At 37.9% G+C, this 20743-nt stretch overlaps 1 protein-coding gene across 3 annotated transcripts in view; it reads right to left on the reverse strand.

Annotated features, from left to right (window-relative positions):
* Nucleotides 1-849: 849 nt before the first annotated feature.
* Nucleotides 850-20743, reverse strand: part of clcn1b (chloride channel, voltage-sensitive 1b) — a 48251-nt gene continuing 28357 nt past the window's right edge. For 2 of the 3 annotated variants that reach the window (XM_081387772.1, XM_081387771.1), the window contains 16 exons: nt 19551-19676; nt 19143-19227; nt 18838-18939; nt 18557-18641; nt 17576-17731; nt 17397-17466; nt 16994-17107; nt 16632-16845; nt 16277-16410; nt 14288-14469; nt 13998-14079; nt 13766-13842; nt 12566-12610; nt 12344-12448; nt 4490-4576; nt 850-4382 (listed from right to left, as the gene is read on the reverse strand). In XM_081387772.1, coding sequence (XP_081243898.1) covers nt 4005-4382; nt 4490-4576; nt 12344-12448; nt 12566-12610; nt 13766-13842; nt 13998-14079; nt 14288-14469; nt 16277-16410; nt 16632-16845; nt 16994-17107; nt 17397-17466; nt 17576-17731; nt 18557-18641; nt 18838-18939; nt 19143-19227; nt 19551-19676 — 2042 coding nt within the window. In that variant the 3' untranslated portion in view covers nt 850-4004. The remainder of the gene's footprint in view (nt 4383-4489; nt 4577-12343; nt 12449-12565; nt 12611-13765; nt 13843-13997; nt 14080-14287; nt 14470-16276; nt 16411-16631; nt 16846-16993; nt 17108-17396; nt 17467-17575; nt 17732-18556; nt 18642-18837; nt 18940-19142; nt 19228-19550; nt 19677-20743) is intronic. The other variant, XM_081387773.1, reaches the window with a different exon arrangement.

The raw sequence follows: 20743 nt of genomic DNA on the forward strand, positions 1-20743 counted from the left end.
TTCATTCATTGTCAATTCCATTATTTACTCTGTTGTGCCTGAAATCCCACTTCCATATTTCACCTTTCACCTTTCCATCTGAAAAATGCCTCAAAGATTTCGACCATATAATCAACCAACATGCCAATCGCACGAATCCAGGTAATACTACTGCAACCAAAGGAGTGATGTCATGTGCTCTTTTATTGCTTTTTATGTAAGATAAGGTATATATGAATGAATAAATAACAGAAAGCCAAATGTACTTAGTTGGATGTAGTTGTTTATCATTTGTGTTTACAGACCAACTAATTTCAAATGGATTTTTTGTACGATTCTACTGCCATCTTTCACGACAAAACTTCTGTCTGTTGGCATGATGCTGTAAACGGTCCTTTGCTCTACCTCTCTCCTTCTTTCTGTGAACTTGTCTTTCTCTCCTCTTTCCCTTCGTATGTTATCTGTCTATAACTCAAACCCTGTGTTGTCTCCTCTTGGTGGAAGAATCATATTCAGAAAAAGTAATACTTTGGATAAGAAACACTGTCATGATCAAATTTATGATTCAACATGTTCAGCAAACTATACAGACACAAATCCATTGATGTGGGACTGACTGATCTATAAGAGGTGTGATATAAAAGTGCTCTGTGACACGTACTGTATATCTATGCATGCTTTACTGAAGGTTATAAGATGATTCTTCCAATGTGCTCTTCCTCGTCCTCCATCCAACTCTCTCTCTCTCTTACCCATACCCATCTCTTCTTCCTGCACGAACAAAACACCTCCCTGACCTTCAAGAATATTGCTATTTGTTTATTTTTCCCAAAAATAACGAAGAAACAAATAAATGAAGCAAACAAAGCCTTATTGCGCACTTTGTGTATTTTTAAGACATGGCAAAAAAGCCTGCATGCTATTGAGACCATTAGAACACAATTACAGGCAAATAAAAATTCATCTGATATTCATCAATAGAATAATCAAAGATCCAATGATAAAAGTAATGACTTTGCAGCTTTAATTATGTAGTAAACAAAACTGTTTCATAACGAATGACTAGTGATTAAAGGAATATTCCAGGTTCAGGACAAGATTAAATTACATTATATGTAGCATAATGTCAATAATATGGAAGCTTGTTTCCGCCACTGAATAATAAATAAATAATAATAATTGCGACTTTTTATCTCACAATTCTGACTTTTTTTCTCACAATTGCGATATATCAAATCAGAATTGTGACTTTTTTTCTCAGAATTGCGAGATATGAAGTCAGAATTGTGAGAAATAAAGTCGCAATTCTGATAAATAAAGTCGCAATTGCGAGATATAAAGTCGCAATTCTGAGAAATAAAGTTGCAATTCTGAGAAATAAAGTCGCAATTGCGAGATATAAAGTCGCAATTCTGAGAAATAAAGTCGCAATTGGGAGAAATAAAGTCGCAATTCTGAGATATAAAGTCGCAATTGCGAGAAATAAAGTCGCAATTCTGAGATATAAAGTCGCAATTGCGAGATATAAAGTCGCAATTCTGAGAAATAAAGTCGCAATTGCGAGATATAAAGTCGCAATTCTGAGAAATAAAGTCGCAATTCTGAGAAATAAAGTCGCAATTCTGAGAAATAAAGTCGCAATTCTGAGAAATAAAGTCGCAATTGGAAGATATAAAGTCGCAATTCTGAGAAATAAAGTCGCAATTCTGAGAAATAAAGTCGCAATTGCGAGATATAAAGTCGCAATTCTGAGAAATAAAGTCGCAATTGCGAGATATAAAGTCGCAATTCTGAGAAATAAAGTCGCAATTGGGAGAAATAAAGTCGCAATTCTGAGAAATAAAGTCGCAATTGGGAGAAATAAAGTCGCAATTCTGAGAAATAAAGTCGCAATTGGGAGATATAAAGTCGCAATTCTGAGAAATAAAGTCGCAATTCTGAGAAATAAAGTCGCAATTGCGAGATATAAAGTCGCAATTCTGAGAAATAAAGTCGCAATTGGGAGAAATAAAGTCGCAATTCTGAGAAATAAAGTCGCAATTGGGAGATATAAAGTCGCAATTCTGAGAAATAAAGTCACAATTCTGAGAAATAAAGTCGCAATTGCGAGATATAAAGTCGCAATTCTGAGAAATAAAGTCGCAATTCTGAGAAATAAAGTCGCAATTGGGAGATATAAAGTCAGAATTGCACGATATAAATTCGCAATTGCGTGTTATAAAGTCAGAATTGTGAGATATAAACTATTCTGTGGTAAAAAAAAAAAAGTCAGTCTTTTTTTCCTTAGAATTGGACTATATCTCACAATTGTGAATTTATATCTCACAATTCTGAGAAAAGATGTCAGAATTGCGTGATATAAAGTCGCAATTGCGAGAAAAAGTCAGAATTCTGACTTTATAACACAATTCTAACTATATCTCGCAATTCTGACTTTATAACACGCAATTGCGACTTTATTTGAGACAATTCTGACTTTATATCTCGCAATTCTGAGAAATAAAGTCAGAATTGCGAGATGTAAACTCGCAATTGTGAGATAAAAAGTCGCAATTATCTTTTAAAATGTTTTATTCTGTGGCGGAAACAAGCTTCCATACAATAACCCCCAAAACAAGGAGGTAAAAAAGTAGTAAAAATCTGGGTTACAGTGAAGCACTTACAATGGAAGTAAATGGGGGCAATACTTTTATGTTAAAATATTCACTATTATATTATTATAGCCATATGATGTAAAAACTATGCGTTAACTGATTTTAGTACGGACAAAATAACTTAAAACAGCTGTAAAAAATAAACCGCTTAAAAATAAAAGACAAATTAATGTTAGTGTTTTTATAAAAGAACAAGCTTCTTATTTCTGCCTTTAAATCCAAACATTTGTGCCATTCACTTCCATTGTAAGTATACTGTAAAAAGTGATATGATCAATAAGTTATGACAACATATATTTTTTACATTGCTTTAACTCATCAAAATAAGCAATTTTCTACTTTTTTTTTTACAAGTTATACTTTATACTAAGTTATACAAGTTTCAACTAATTTTCTTAAAGTCAATTTAATGTAATTTAAGTTGAAATTACTTAAACATCAAAGTTAATTGTACTTAATTTAAGGTAGAAACTTTTTCTTTCTTTTTTTTACTGTGTACCTCACTGTAACTTTGATTTTTACTTTTTTTAAGAAAAAGAGAGAATTTGTTTGTGTGGTAATTAACATTGTCACAAATTCTGTTAATTAAATCAGTGTTATTCTAGTATTATGTATATACTATAGCATCTATTAACATTTTGAATTAGTTTATTTTTATATTATCAGTTTTCATTTTTATAATTTGGTGATGCTGAGTTTCTATTTTTATTTCTATATATCTTTTTTCTAACATTTTACTTCAAATTAAACATATTTCAACTGAACTTTTTCATCGAATATTTACATTTTATTTCAATTACCGAAAATGATTTATAATAGTCATGGTTACCAAAACAACACATTATTGAACCTTGAATACTCCTCTAAATTTCACATTTACAGTGTAAAAAAAGGAAACCTAAAATGTGCTTCATGTGGCAACATTTAAATGAGCAAGTCGAAACATTTAGTATATCTGAATTAAACTGAAAACATTGGGTTAAACCAAGACAAGTAGTTTTTAAGGGTCAGATCAGGTATAAATAGCTCAAGGTAACAAATCTTTCATTTGTACAGTGATATAATAAGAAGTACAGCAGACAAACACTGGGATGGATTGGCAATGAGAGGGGAAGGCATTCAGTGAGATGTGTCGGACCGACTGTCCATATGTACAAATGTAATAGACAACAAAAAGAAACTCAACTGAATAAAAACATCTATTAAGAAAGAGCATAAGAGTCCAGTCCGGAGAGTAGAGAATCAACCAACAAGTCAGATTGTGCAGCTCTGGTGCAGCGCTGCGACCCATGCTGGGCTCAAAGGCAGCACCGTAATATGGTTTGCCTCCCCCTGGAGGGCTGAATTTAAGTAAATTACAAAACAATAGACCTATAAAGGCTCCTCATCACTCTCTCTATCAGCATCCGCCTCTGTTTCAGGCACAGGGTGAAGAGAGGAGAGAGGGAGTGTGGAAGAAGAAGGGGAAGGCAGTTGCTCCTGCGAGGTGCTGACCGTACTCCTGCTGCTGTTGCCCGTGGCGACGTCGCACTCTTTCTCCGCTTTCTGGACACAACTTCTGAATGACTCGTCTTTAGTCTCTCTTTTAGTCACTCCCTCGCTCCACAGCTCTCTGTCCCGTGTGGGAGAGGACTGGATGGAAGGGGAATGAGAAGGCTTTTTGGCCTTGCGTCTCGCGTCTCTGAAACTGGCCAGAGGGGGACGCAGTCGCACTCCGCTACGAGTCGAACCCTCGATTGCTTTCTGGAGCTGGGTGTGAAAAGGAGAGAACAGCAGAATTATTTACTCGGACACACCAGCATATGACAGAAAGAATGTAAATGTGAATGTAGACACAGGCGATAAATCATCTTTACCTCTTTAAGTGCGACCACCCCAACCAGTTTACCAATACTGGTTACATACGCATGACTGAGACCCAGCAGAGAGAACAGCGTGTGAGTCTGAAACAAACAGTGTGTGTGTGTGTGTACACGCACAGTAAAAAATAAAAATATATATATTTATATATAATAATAACAAATGTTTCTTGAGCATCAAATCAGCATATTAGAATGATTTCTGAAGGATCATGTGACACTGAAGACTGGAGTAATGATGCTGAAAATACAGCTTTGATCACAGGAATAAATTAATTTATTCAAAAAAATATTCAAAAGAAAACAGTTATTTTAAATTGTAAAATTATTTCACAATATTACTGATTTTGCTGTATTTTGGATCAAATAAATGAAGCCTTGGTGAGCAGAAGAGACTTCTTTTAAAACATTAAAAAAATCTTACCGTTCTAATAATTTTGGCCACCACTGTGTGTGTGTGTGTGTGTGTGTGTGTGTGTGTGTGTTAGGGCTGTCAACGTTAATTAAACGCACACAATAAATTCAAAATCCTTACAAATAATTTTAAGCATTTAAGCATTAAAATAATTGAATGCAAATAAATAGATAGTTTGCGGTTTGATATTGATATTTCTTTTGAGATAAATCCGCAGTGCGCTGTCGTAGACATGCAAATAATATCGCATGCCATTCTTCATGATTTGTGAATTCAGGTGACGCGGTCCCAAATCAGTGTTTTATTCACAGTGAATTTTATAATGCATATAGCTCCAAAAGTCATCTTGACCTGCTTGATTTGTCAATCACTTGTTTTAGATTGAACCTGATTTGTGAAAATCGCACTTCAGAGTGTTTCTCTCACTGCTCTGTCCTTTTTTCTTGTGTAATAATGGCAAACAGGCAGTGCCAATGAATAACGGTCCAAGCCGTTAGATAAATCAGCTTATAAGTTTACAAAACGCTCACCTAGTCGGGTCATGCTAGGCTCATAGACTATCTGTGATTTGTGAAATATTTCACAACACATTTTTGGTCAGTTTACCCTTCCTCGAGTCCACTTCACTATTCCGATTCATGAAAGGTTTCACAGTCGAGTTTTTATCAGTAAACACTTAACAGTTAACACTGAGTGATTACTTCCCTATCCTGATTTGTGAAATAATTTGTGAATAATTTGTATGCTTAATTTCATAAGTGTGTAATTAATCAACAGGAGAGAACATCAGTCTGTGAGTGTTTATTTTTCCTAGTAGATTTTAGCGCGGCTCTTTGTTGCTAGGAAACTTTGTTTTATTTACTGTCTAACTCTGGTAAAACGCGCGCCCACGTGGCATTTGTTTGTGTGTCGTGACTTTTGAGTTTCCTTGGCTAAATAGTAGGGCGTGGCCTGCTGTATTCAATAACGAGGTATTAAGCGTGTATAAAATAGGTTAGTGCACCGCGGCAGCCCTCATCGTGTGAAGACGAGGAGTGTAAAGACCAACGACTCTACCTGTGCGACCGAAGAGTGTAAAGACCAACGACTCAGCCTGTGTGACCCAGGCTGGCTCTGACTGAGACCTGGATCAGACCAGAGGACACTGCCACACCGGCTGCCCTCTCCACTAACTTCACTTTCTCACACACCCCTCGCCTGACTGGTAGGGGTGGAGGTACTGATCTGCTCATCTCAAATGATTGGAAATTTGATCCTTTACCACCTCTGTGTGACAACAGCTCATTTGAATCACATTCAATTACCATCACTAGCCCTATTAAAATCCATTTTGTAGTTTTATATCGTCCCCCAGGTCAGCTTGGCAGTTTCTTGGAGGAGCTTGATGTGCTACTCTCATCCTTCCCTGAGGATGGCACTCATCTCATAGTTCCTGGAGACTTCAACATCCACCTAGAAAAACCTCAGGCTGCTGATTTCCACACTCTGCTTGCCTCATTCGACCTCAAATGAGTATCTACTGCGGCTAGTTACAAATCAGGTAACAAACTGGACCTTATTTACACACGCTACTCCTCCACTGACCATACACTGGTCACTCCACTGCACACCTCAGATCACTTCCTCCTCACTCTCAACCTCAACCTGCCTCAGAACACAACACACACTCCTCCACAGGTCACCTTTCGGCAAAACCTATGTTCACTCTCTCACCCTCTCGCCTATCCTCTCTGGTCTCATCCACACTTCATCCTCCTGATCAGCTCTCAACACTAGTTACTAATAGTGCAACTGATACTCTTTTCTCCACTTTAACATCCTGCTTAGACAACTTCTGCCTCCTTTCCTCCAGGCCAGCCCACGCCACAGCCTCTGCCCCCTGGTTATCTGATGTTCTCCGTGAACATCGTTCTAAACTCAGGGGTGCAGAGAGGAAGTGGCGCAAATCGAAAGATCCTACTGACCTTGGTCTTTATCAATCCCTCCTCTCTTCCTTCTCTGCTAATATCTCTACTGCTAAAATGACTTACTACCACAACAAAATTAACAATTCTTCTGACTCTCGCATGCTTTTCAAAACCTTCTCCTCTCTTCTCAACCCTCCTCCTCCTTCATCAACCCTAACAGCTGACGATTTTGCCACATTCTTCATAAATAAAACAACCACCATCAGCGCCCAATTTACCAATCCACAAACTGACACACACATTTACCAGTTAACACACACATTCTACCCTCCTTCTCTCTACTTTCAGAGGCAGAAGTCTCCAAACTCCTCCTTTCCAATCGCCCTACCACCTGTCTGCTTGATCCTATTCCCACTAACCTAGTTCAAGCCAGTTCATCCTCAGTTGAGGCACTCACACACATCATAAGCACCTCTCTTCACACTGGTACCTTTCCCACAGCATTTAAGCAGGCTCAGGTAACCCCACTGCTTTAGAAACCCACTCTAAATCCAGCACATCTGGAAAATTACAGACCGGTATCTCTTCTTCCATTCGTTGTGAAAACACTTGAACGAGTTGTTTTCAACCAGGGCCCGTATGTATAAAACTTCTAAGAAATGCTCTTAAGAATAGTCTTAAGCTTTGACTTAAGTGTCAAAAAATTCTTAGTAAAAAGTAGGACTTCTCTAAGAGTAGGAGACTTTTATAAAGAAGCTACTGTACAAGCAACTCTCAGTAAAGTCTAGGACTGATTCTTAAATGCTGACTGAAGTGGCACTTAAGTGTTGTGAACTAAGGACTACAGTGATGTCAACACAAAATGGCCGCCCTCAATCGCTGAATCAGCCAATAGTGAGCCTGCAAGGATGAGGTCACTGCAGCATGACACCAATCATTTAATCTAATTATAATAAAATAATTTAATTAAGACACTGAAGCTTTAATATTTAAATTTATTTTAAAAAATGCTTTGCATTAGGGCTTTGACTTTTGCCCAAAAATCACATTCGAAGTTCGTTTGTTTATTAATATTCGAATATATGCAAATATTTATTAATAATATTTTGACCATTAAATGCCTTCAGTAAGACCCCAATCTCTACCCCTCCTCCTCTTCCAGCTTGCCAGGATGTAGTGTTGACAGCTGGGCTCTCATGTTGCTGGTCGCCGCGTGGTGTGTGAGTTTGGTCCTACATATTTTACACATCACTTTGTCCTTACTCATGATTTTTCCCTGTTTCTTTGGGAACCCAAAGTAGCGCCACACGTTGCTTTTCAAATTGTCAGGAGTGTAGATTTCGAAATCCTCGTCAGGCGTGTTTGTTGTAGGCGTTGACGCGGCCATTGTTTTGGTATACAAAATAGGCGCTAACCAGGACGTCACGTAGGGGGGGCGCTCGAAGGGGCTCTCGCCCAGGGTGTAATTCAATGTAGAACCGCCACTGGAACAATGACATCACTGTTTTCTCAGAGCGGCTGTATAATGAACTAAATAGATAACTAATGATCTTTTACAATGGAAATGAATCATCATTGAACTTACTTGAGCTGCACAATGACACTATTTTCTTCTAGAGCTGCTGTACAGCCCAAACTATTTTTATATTTATATATTTTACATATTTTAAAATTTGAGGGAAGAATAAAACACTATTTTCCTCATATTTTGATGGTTTAAGCAAACTTGTAGGGTCATAAAAAATAAATAAAAACTCCACACATCACTTTAGCCACTTCTGTATTTGGTGTGGTCAGTGGCACAATAGTGCTATTAAGACCCTGCTTACTGTGGAATGATGAGCTCAAGTCATCACCGGTGCACTGCTGCTTTTTTCCAGTCGGCAACAATGTAATTATTACTTTCCTTTCATTTCATTGCTATAAAATCAACTCCGTCATCATTTACTGTAACTCCAATACATCATATTTTCATTGAAAAGTGCGTGGCCTCCTTTTTGCTGCCATCTTGTTACTCCTAACTAAGTTAGGAGACCTCTTCAGCTCTCTTAAATAATTTAGGTGCTGAGACCTAGTCTTGACACTTAGGAACCTTTATGAATCACACTTATTCTTAAGTCTAGGAATAAAAAGTAAAATGACGTCATTCTTAGAATTTTGACAGACTTGAGACTAAAATTTTACTCTGAGTTGCTTTATACATACGGCCCCTGATCTCTTCCTTCCTTACACAGAACAACCTCTTGGACAACAATCAGTCTGGTTTCAAAAGCGGACACTCAACTGAGAATGCCCTGCTCTCAGTAATTGAAGCTCTGAGACTGGCAAGAGCAGCTTCCAAATCCTCAGTTCTCATCCTGCTGGATCTGTCGGCTGCCTTTGACACAGTTAACCACCAGATCCTCCAGTCAATCCTAAAGATGAAGGGTATCTTGGAAACACACTCCAGTGGTTCAAGTCTTATCTCTCAGGTAGGTCCTTTAGGGTGTAGTGGAGGGGTGTGGTGTCTAAGACCCAACATCTAGTTACTGGAGTGCCTCAGGGCTCAGTGCTGGGACCACTTCTCTTCTCCATCTACATGACATCACTAGGATCTGTGATTGAGAAACATGGTTTTTCCTATCACTGCTACGCTGATGACACACAACTCTACCTCTCATTCCAGCCTGATGATCCGACGGTAGCTGATCGTATCTCAGCCTGCCTGACAGACATTTCTGGCTGGATGAAGGAACACCACCTTCAACTAAACCTTGCGAAGACAGCTCGTGGTCCCGGCCAACCCAACACTTCATCACAACTTCACCATTCAGCTAGGCTCGTCATCCATAACTCCATCAAGGTCAGCCAGGAACCTTAGAGTTGTAATTGATGATCAATCGAACTTCACAGACCACATTGCTAGAACTGCCCGGTCATATAAATTTGCCTTGTACAACATTAGGAGGATCAGGCCCTTCCTATCAGAGCATGCTACACAACTCCTTGTCCAAGCGCTAGTTCTATCCAGACTGGACTATTGTAATGCTCTCCTGGCTGGTCTTCCAGCTTGCATGGTCAAACCTCTACAACTGATCTAGAATCCTGCAGCCTGAGTGGTCTTTAACGAGCCGAAAAGAGCAAAATTGCACTTGTTGCTAGTTGCCGCTCGCATCAAATTCAAGTCACTGACGTTTGCCTACAGAACAACCACTGGCTCTGCTCCCTTTTACTTAAACTCATTACTTCAGATTATGTGCCATCCAGAAACGTGCACTCTGCAAGCGAACAACGTCTTGTGGTGCCATCTCAAAGAGGCACAAAATCTCTTTCTCAGACCTTTACCACGACTGTTCCCTGCTGGTGGAATGATCTGCCTAACTCAAGCAGAGCTGCTGAGTCTGTAGCCACTTTCAAGAAACAGTTGAAGACTCTTCTTTTTCGACAGCACTTGATCCAGTAATACTAACGCTTTCTCTTCTATTCTATTCTATTATTTAAAAAAAGTTAACATGTACTGTGTTGGATTAAACTGGGAAGGGTCATAGCACTTGCATATTGTTGTCCTACTATTAGTTTAACTGCTTCTATTGTTCTCATCTGCTAAATGAATAAATGTAAATGTAATAAGAATTATATTACAGTATATATATTGTGGCGAGGGGGGCGTGGTTTTGCGAAGTCTGTAGCAGGAGAGAAAGGAGGGGGCCGATCGGTGAGTAAGTAGGTCAAGTGCAAAATGATGAACACCTGTGTCTGATTGCAGTGATTGGTGTGGAGAGACCGGATATAAGCCAGCATGCGGGAGGAGATGAGAGAGAGAGTTGGACTGGAACCTCACCTGTACGCTGTGTTTTGTGGAAGCTGTGATTGTTATTTGTCCCGTTTTGTTATTGCTGTGCGTGGCACGGTGAATGCGCTACGTGCGCCCTTTTTGTTTATTTGTGTCTTTTGTTAAATAAAAGTGAGTGTTTCAGTCACGCCGACCCCTGTCTTCTTCCTTCCTTGCAATATAATATTGAACCCCGTTACATATATATATATATATATATATATATATATATACACACACATATATATACACTCACCTAAAGGATTATTAGGAACACCATACTAATACTGTGTTTGACCCCCTTTCGCCTTCAGAACTGCCTTAATTCTATGTGGCATTGATTCAACAAGGTGCTGAAAGCATTCTTTAGAAATGTTGGCCCATATTGATAGGATAGCATCTTGCAGTTGATGGAGATTTGTGGGATGCACATCCAGGGCACGAAGCTCCCATTCCACCACATCCCAAAGATGCTCTATTGGGTTGAGATCTGGTGACTGTGGGGGCCATTTTAGTACGGTGAACTCATTGTCATGTTCAAGAAACCAATTTGAAATGATTCGAGCTTTGTGACATGATGCATTATCCTGCTGGAAGTAGCCATCAAATTCTGACTCTACCATCTGAATGTCTCAACAGAAATCGAGACTCATCAGACCAGGCAACATTTTTCCAGTCTTCAACTGTCCAATTTTGGTGAGCTCGTGCAAATTGTAGCCTCTTTTTCCTATTTGTAGTGGAGATGAGTGATACCCGGTGGGGTCTTCTGCTGTTGTAGCCCATCCGCCTCAAGGTTGTGCGTGTTGTGGCTTCACAAATGCTTTGCTGCATACCTCGGTTGTAACAAGTGGTTATTTCAGTCAAAGTTGCTCTTCTATCAGCTTGAATCAGTCGGCCCATTCTCCTCTGACCTCAAGCATCAACAAGGTATTTTCACCCACAGGACTGCCGCATACTGGATGTTTTTACCTTTTCACACCATTCTTTGTAAACCCTAGAAATGGTTGTGCGTGAAAATCCCAGTAAGTGAGCAGATTGTGAAATACTCAGACCGGCCCGTCTGGCACCAACAACCATGCCACGCTCAAAATTGCTTAAATCACCTTTCTTTCCCATTCTGACATTCAGTTTGGAGTTCAGGAGATTGTCTTGACCAGGACCACACCCCTAAATGCATTGAAGCAACTGCCATGTGATTGGTTGATTAGATAATTGCATTAATGAGAAATTGTACAGGTGTTCCTAATAATCCTTTAGGTAAGTGTATATATATATATATATATATATATGTATATATATATATATATATATATATATGGTATAAAATCACACACAATATATAAATATGTATTTACATATACATTTTTTGAAAATCATTTGTCTTTTTTTTATTTGTTTTAGGGCATATTTATTTATTTATTTATTGTGACAGATATTTACGTTTTTCTATATCCATAGAGGAATGGAATTAAAAATCCTATGTATATGGAAAAACTGTAACAGATATTTCACTCTGTTACAACTCCTGAATGCAGGAAATAATGAAGATGTTTTTTTTTTATCAAAAAAACATTACCCAGAGGGCATGAAATAATGAGAGCTTTGGACTGACATTCACATACAGATAAAAGAATAGTTCATAATTCACTTGGAAAGATATAAATCCTCAACATAATACTCAGTATTTCATATGTGATCTCAATCGGATTGTGGATTACCTTATGCAGAGATGTTCTCTCAACCAGCTGAAAAGGTGAGGGGTCAACACGGATCTGATCAATGTCAATCGGCTTATCCAGCTCTTCCTCTTCCCAAGCTTTGATCTGAACACCCCCAACACAACATAATCAGGGTCACTATGAGTGACTGACTGGAATTGATGTGCTAATTGTGTCCGTCTGTCTGGACTGCAGTGGTAATAAATCAATGCATTACTCTACCTCTTCAGGAGTCATGTTATCAGCTACAGGAGGAGCTGCAGGGCTCTACAGAGAGGAATGAGAGGTAGACGGAGTGTCGGAAGCAGTACATGAATGTTTGGAGGATAACATCACAATTCACAGTAAAAATAACCCCTTGAATTTTTCATCTTGTTTTGCAAATCTAAATGCCCCACACAGCATATCTGACGCCACCTGCAGGTGAGAGCTGATAACTGCTGATGTGAAATTGTGCTCTCAGTGAAGTGAAAAGGACAAAACCTGTCACAACCAGCTTTTAAAACACAAAAATATAAAAATGTGAGATTTGTCTCCATCTAATTAAAATAAATGTTAATTTTTTAAAGCAATTAATTTTAAATACTAGGAGCTATTGTATGAAAATATAGTAATACTATATTTTTTTACTATATTCCAGTGATTCTCAACCAGGGGTCCAGGCCCCTATTTAATATTTTTCATAATATTTAGATTATTAATATCATACTCCCAGTTTATGTTTATAACAAAAATGTGAAAACAAACAGCTGTTGTCACAATTATAGCAGAAATACTGGAAATTGGACATGCTGTTATTAACATAAAATATTTACAATGGAAGTCTATTAGGCAAGACAGGGATAAACTAAAAAAAAATTATAATAATTATATAATGTAATATATAATTAATTTAGTCACAACGTAACTATATTATCACCCTGCTCTTTATATAAATTGGATATATAAAAGTGTCCTATTACATATGCATACAGCACACATAAGTAAAGCGATATATATATGCATATAATCTCATTGCTTGTTTTGTTGCAAAATGTAAACGGTCTGCCTCGAAAGCTGCTTTGAAACAATGTCTATTGTGTGCTATATAAATAAATGTATAATCACTATATAAATACATTTGAATTGACTATAAACAAATACCCAAAAAAATTGCTTAACAACTTTGTCTGTGCAAACCTTTGTATATCCAAACTCCTGTAATGTCAATGTAAAGCCAAAAAACCTGTAATGCATTAATAGACTTCCATTGTAGGTCCATTACTGTACACAAGACAAAATGAGGGATAAAATTATCATCTGAAGTAATCAACAGCATGGCATAGATGATTTCCTGCTTTAAAATGCACTCATGTTTTCAGTAAGTGACACATCTTTAGGTTGTGCTGCCTTGGTAAGTGACAATCGTGTTAAAAGACACACCTCTGGCTCAGTCTGCCCCGATGAGGAAGATGAGGAGAAAAGACGATGAAGCGTCCTCCTCATGGACTGCAGGGCACCTGTTAGGATCAACTTAAACAGGTCAGTGTTGATGTCACAAATCTCTTCTGGTAAACATTTAGCTGGAATCAATGAGCTCCATGAATGCATTCTAACACGAAGTATGGTGAGTTGTCAATTAGATAAAACCTCTGGGTAACATGTATATACTCACCAGATGTGGTGTGATTAGTGGAGATGTCTGTGGTTTTAGGGGACCCCAGTGGGCCGTTACGCTCTTCAGAGACTGTGTTACCCTGTTAATCATTTTAGTTACACTGTAAGATTAGTACACTCAGATTATTTGCTTGATTTTCAGAAAAGAACATTGATTTGGCATAAAGCTCTGCTTATTGATGTCAGATCAGAGAACTTAAAATCAACCTCTGAGCAAAAAACAAAAACAAAGACATTCTCTTAGACGGCCTTCTAGGAACAGCAGTGTGTGAGAAAAGCTCCTCTCACCTTATCTCCATTCTCCTCTCCGACCTCCTCATCCACGAAGGTGAAGGACTCCCAGCTGACCTGTGACCCCGGGCTGGGCACGCCCTCACCTCGGTTATAAACCCGCCTCTCGGCTGAGAGCCACCAATCAAAGGCGGCCTGAAGTTCACATCTCTCTATTGAGCCCAATAGAATCATTGACTCTGGGAATAGGAAAAGAATTTACATTTACATCAATTTCAAATATTCGCAGGAATCATGATCATACACCTACACATGTTACAAGATCCTGTTGAAAAGTCTAGCTTAGTTGATCATCAGTATATATTAACTAGTTAAACCAGCCAGACATCCTTGGTCAACCAGCTTCACCAGAAAGACCATGCTGGTTGACCAGCGATGAACAGCGTGGCACAAAAGCTGTTCCTGCCTTCAAGGGGAAAAAAAGGTAATTGTAACTTCTCATAATTGCGACTTTATTTCTCACAATGTGACTTCACATCTTGCAAGGTGACTTTATCCCCCAGTTTCAAAGACAAAGTTTAAGTCTAGTCCCAGACTAAAATGCATGTTTGATGAAATGCACTTTATACCTCATAGTTGTGACTGTTTCTCGTAATTGAGACTTTATTTCTCACAATTTGACTTTGTATCTCACCATTGTGACTATTTCTCTTAATTCTTTCACCGCCATTGACTGAAATTTCCGTAAATCCATGATTTCACTTTTGTACTGTAGGGTGGGCTATTACGACGCATCTTCTGAAATAGTACTAGTTCTCCGGATCAAAATGTGAAGCAGCAGCAGAAACAAGCATTGCTTACGTGTAGCGCGATCATCAAACATTAAATAGCATATAAATCAAAACTGCCAAACGGTATTGAATTAAATGTCAAACCCACAAATAGCTATATGACTGCAAGCTTTGGGGGTGTTGATGGACACGATCTCCTCGGTCTGTTTTCATGATCATCGTTCTGAATCCGATCCAGACGTAGTGGTCAACAAAAATGAGATTTTGCGCAACTTTTTGTTCAAAACGTAGCTTTTTGAAACTTACCCACATTTAAGCGTTCATATAAAATGCATGCAAGGTTCATGGCATGAAGCAAGAATTTTTTTTTTATTTTTTTTTTTAATAAAAATGTTCTTTCTTTTGATATATGTGACCCTGGATCACAAAACCAGTCACATGTCGTGCGGGTATATTTGTGGCAATAGCCAACAATACATTGTATGGGGCAAAATTATTGATTTTTCTTTTATGCCAAAAATCATTAGGATATTAAGTAAAGATCATGTTTCATGAAGATATTTTGTAAATTTCCTACCGTAAATATATAAAACATTTAATTTTGTGAGTGAATGAAGCAAAATCGCAAACATAAATGGACAACTTTAAAGGCGATTTTCTCAATGTTTCGATTTTTTGCACCCTCAGATTCCAGATTTTCAAATAGTTGAATCTCGGCCAAATATCGCCCTATACATCAATGAAAATCTTATTTATTCAGATTGCAGATTATGAATAATCTCAATTTAAAAAATTGTACCCATGTGACTGGTTTTGTGGTCCAGGGTCACATATTGTATGTTCAGATATTCATACATATTCTAGGGGCCATGAAGGTTTTGTAAAAACAATCAAAATGGCTGGCCGGCTGGCAACTTAAAACAAAAACACTGACGGGAAAGAGTTAATGTTGACTTTATATCTAATAATCTGACTTTATATATAATAACTGAGAATGTATTTTGTTTCTTGTAACTGTGACTTTATTTCCCATAATCAGACTACTTATCTCACAATTACAGTGGAAATAGTCTTCCATACTGTATCTTTGGAGTGACTTTATATCCGTTTCTCCTAATATCGCACAATGTGACTGAATTTTACAACTGCAACTATTTCTTATAATTGCAACTTTATTTTTCTGACGATGTGACTTCATACACATGATTCAGATTTTTTTCCCCCACATACATTTTTTTATTCACCCAACACAGACCTTTGGAGTCAACGAGCGGGATGGTTTTGAGAGACGTGGACTCCAGCAGATCTTTCAGCTCTCTGTAAGTGGACTGAGGTGACAGAAACTTTATTTTCTTCACCATGATGTCCTCCACAAAGATATTATATTTACTGCCATGCAGAGAAAGAGAGAGACAGATATTTGATGTCAAGAGCCAAGGTAGTTTCTGTCCATCATTTTTTCATTTCCCTTGTGTGGGACATAAAGAGCCACATCATCAAATAAACAAGTTATACTATTTGAGGGGAAACAAAGGTCAAAGACACTATCATCAATTCAGATCCAATATCGCATCTAAATACGTCAGCCTCCAGAGGTCTAGTAGATGTACCTGATGTGGCCAATGCCGAGCTCTGGGAGATAGGGCAGCTTTTTGACCTGAATGATGGAGTCATAAAGAGATGGCTGTAAGCCCTGTGCCACCATGTTGGCAAGAATCACAGCCACCATCATGGGCAGAATGTGTGAGATTTGACCCGTCAGTTCAAAACAGATCACTGCAGTTGAAACTGTGTGTGTGACTGCTCCTGTCATAGCTGCTGCCCCTACACACACACACACAGGGACAAGCAAAGCATCAGATTTCGACAATTTGAAAGGGAAAGCATATGAGAATTAGAAATCTGCTACTATAAGAGTAAAAAGGGATTTTAGGGGTGTGAAGGATTGTCTGGAAGGGGAATATTTGCAGACCTATCACTGCGTAGCCTCCAGGCAGGATTTGATACACGATCCCATCAAACAGAATTCCGTTCGGGAAAAGCGTGGCCATGATCTCACCCACCAAACGGCCGAATGCTGCTCCTGCTTGTTTCAGAAACATTATCATATTATCTCAGTCACATTACAATTAAAATTATAATATGTATTATCTTATTATCTAATTATTTTAACCCTATACACAAATTTCTAAGGCCTTTAAATTATCAACATGATCAAAACTTTGCTGGAAAACCTATTGCACGCAATCTTCTACCTGACCTGTCCTCTGATTGATAGTTCATACATTTTTAGCAAGTAAAATGCCTCTTAGTATAATTCGAAAAACATCAAAAAGTTACATTTTATGCTTAAAAATGAGAAAAGAATGACTGACCCAATATAAAAACAGGCATGAAAGCTCCAGAAGGGACCGGCATTGTTGTAGAGACCGCAGACATCCAGAACTAAGCATGTATGAATGTGGGAGGAAACGGAAATTAGCATTCACACAGCATACGTTATGAAATATGGTTATAGAAATCTTTCCATAGCAGTCAAACAACAGACGAGCACCTTCATGACAAAGAAGAGGAGGAGGATGACGAAGACGCTGACTTGTGGGTGGAGCCAGGCAGCAGAGCGACCCAATCCGGGAGGGGCCGGTAAACCCCAGATCTTTGTCCAAGTGAAGTTATCAAATAGTGAATTAATGCACTCTCTGGGCATCAGCTGTGAGACAAAAGAGAAACCTTAAACAAAGACTCCACGCTTGCTTTCTCTATTGCAGCTCTTTAATGGCAGTGTTGTAGCTCAATAAACTAGCTTCAAATGAAGTTGACATTCAGAAAGTGAAAACCTTTTCTGTTATAGAATGGTGTTGGAACTATGTAAGGATATTAATCTCAATTTAAAGGGGCACTCAGTAATTTTTTGCTAATTACTAGTTTTAAACAAATCATGAACAGCAAATATCCGTAACATGATGAATACTCGCATGAGATGAAGAATCTAGGCATCGGTCTTAAAAAAGCTGTTTCTACATGGAGTGGGTCACCCCTTTATGGATGCCGACATGTTTGGGTCACATGACCAGTCATTTCAAATACATCAAGAGTTACCAATAATTACGATGACCCGCACATGATGTGGGGGGGGGACCAGATATTGTGGCCACAATTGAACTAAATTAAAATACAACATGGCTAATGATTTAACTAAAACAAGAGAACAAATTAATAAAGCATGGCCATAAATTAACAAGTTGTGGGGATTAATTGTTCAAGTGTATTCATAATATCCATTTTTTTTCTCAGGTGTGTCATGTATGAGGTGCCATAGATAACAAAAATAAGGATAATAATAATAATATGTGAAAAAATGCCAGTGCTAGATGCGCTTTATAGCATAAACATAAAAGCAAATCTAAATGAACACAATATACAGTACATACAAAGATAAGCAAGCAAGTGAAACGTAAGAAAACCTTACTGAGCGCACTTAACTTTAAGTAACACTGCTCTATAGACGTCTACTTAAAAAAAAGTAAATACACACCTCTCCAGCCATGAACTGGCCGAAGCCCGGAGGAAATGTGAAGGAGGATATAATTAGTGTCACGGCACCAGGGTAAATCAACCGACTACAACAAACAAACACACACAGATGTAATTAATTACCACTGTGATGGCGTGTTACAATGATGTTTTGATTTTTATTCATTTGCAATAAAAGTGAAATAGTAGAATAATAAATAAGTATAGAACAGTAAAAACTGTTTATTAAATAAAACTAAAACAGTATTTAAAAAGAGTATTCATGTGTAATTGGTGACTTGCTGTTTTGTGAGAAAGCGCGTAAGAGCCGTCTGTCTCCTCATGATCAGAACAACTTGTCTGTTCAGATAGACAAAGAACGCCCCTAGAAACCCACACGAGATCCTACACACACACACATACACATTTAGAAATATATCAGCTAAGGAACAAAAATGGCAACATCTATTTGAAGAAACAACAGTTTTACAAAACATTTTCTATTAATGCTACATTTAAGGTAAAGGTTTTTTTAGAGGTGCAAGAACACATGTATGATGTATACACAAGCATACAGTAAATGCACATACACTAACTCACATACACACCCGATTATTGCAAAAGCTGGCAGTTCCTGCAGGTCAAAAGGGAAGTCCATTCGGAAGTTTGTACGAAACAAAGCTGTTATCGTGACTGTGGGGAAAAAAAACAACACTTGAAGGCCCTTGCACACTGAGTCCGAAATTTTGGATCCAAAATTTTTTACTTGAAATTGTTCAATAAACAAGTTAATTACGAGTAATTTACATTTTAAACACAATATTGCCAGTTACTTTGTATATTTTTGCTCCACAAATGAAAACCATTCCAAATGAAGACAGTAAAGTAGGATAAAACTTCCTGTCTCCAAGCAATATTTTTAATTTAAAGAGATCAGTAAGCAGTGGACAGCTTGACATATACCATGAAATTAATTTATTATTCATTTATCATATCTGCTTGTGTGCATGTCTCACCAGAATCTTTGTTCCACACGGACAGCACTCGGAATATGAAGGCACTGAATGTGGCAGCGAAATATCCTCTCCAGTAATTCCTCACTGCAAAATATGTTGACGTGACCTCGATACTGAACAACACACCTGGGAGACAGAGAGAGCAAGAATAAATATAGATGAAAAAAGAAAGTTAAATAACAGCAGAGAAAGAAGTTCAGAGAGTAAACAGAAGGGTGCAAGAGAGGTGAAAAGTAATAACAACAATCAATAAATAATATTTTATAAATAATAATAAATCAATATTTAGATTGTTAATAAACAATAACTTAAAAATATAGCTGCAAGCAGAAATGCAGGGCCAAGCTCCGAACAAGGCACCGTATTTTAAGCACAGCAAGCACAATAAATACAGCATGTAGGACAAGCATAACAATCACAGCAAGCAGATCAAAGTGCATCACACTAAACAGCCAAAGGCTCTTGTGAATCTCAAAAGCACAAAACACAAATTTCTTTGTATAAATGCAATGCATTTATTTTAAGCAACGTCTGGAACAGAAGCAACATTTGGACAATTTCTGGCAACGGTACCTCTTGCAGTCTGGGCATGTTCCACATGGGATTCAAACTAGTGTTAACAAAAGTACCAACTTCGGTACCAAGTCGATACTGAATTTTTAAAAATGTGATGATACCAGCATTTTGAACGTTTTTTTAAACACCTCTAGTTGGCCATTGCATTCACGCGCTGAACATATATGTCTGTGATTGGCTACAATGATCAACTCTTCAAAAACATGTTGTCTTCAAGCATTCTTACACAGATTCACACGGGAGCGTTTGAAAGCAGGCTTCTATCAGCGGATCCCTAATATATCCTGCTTTCAAAAGCTCCTGCTTATAGTTCTTTCTGGATGTTATTAAAGGGGTCATGAAATGGAAAATCGCAACGTCCTTAAAATTTACACAATATAAGAGGTTACTCTACTCCCAGTTTAAATTATGAATTTTTGTAATTATGAAAATCCTTCTGGATTTTCTTCCACCACGCCAGGATTTGAAATCGGTAGAAACGTAACATCGCGATTTTCCTCTACATGCTCAACATGCATATGTAATCAAGGAGGTTTTCTCATGGCTTTGAAACATACTCTTTCAAAAGATCAAAGTGTTACAAATATATGGCTGAAGTTTATTTTTAACAAAGTGCC

Source organism: Scardinius erythrophthalmus, assembly GCF_964197995.2.
Source record: "Scardinius erythrophthalmus genome assembly, chromosome: 16".
Classification (NCBI taxonomy): Eukaryota; Metazoa; Chordata; class Actinopteri; order Cypriniformes; family Leuciscidae; genus Scardinius; species Scardinius erythrophthalmus.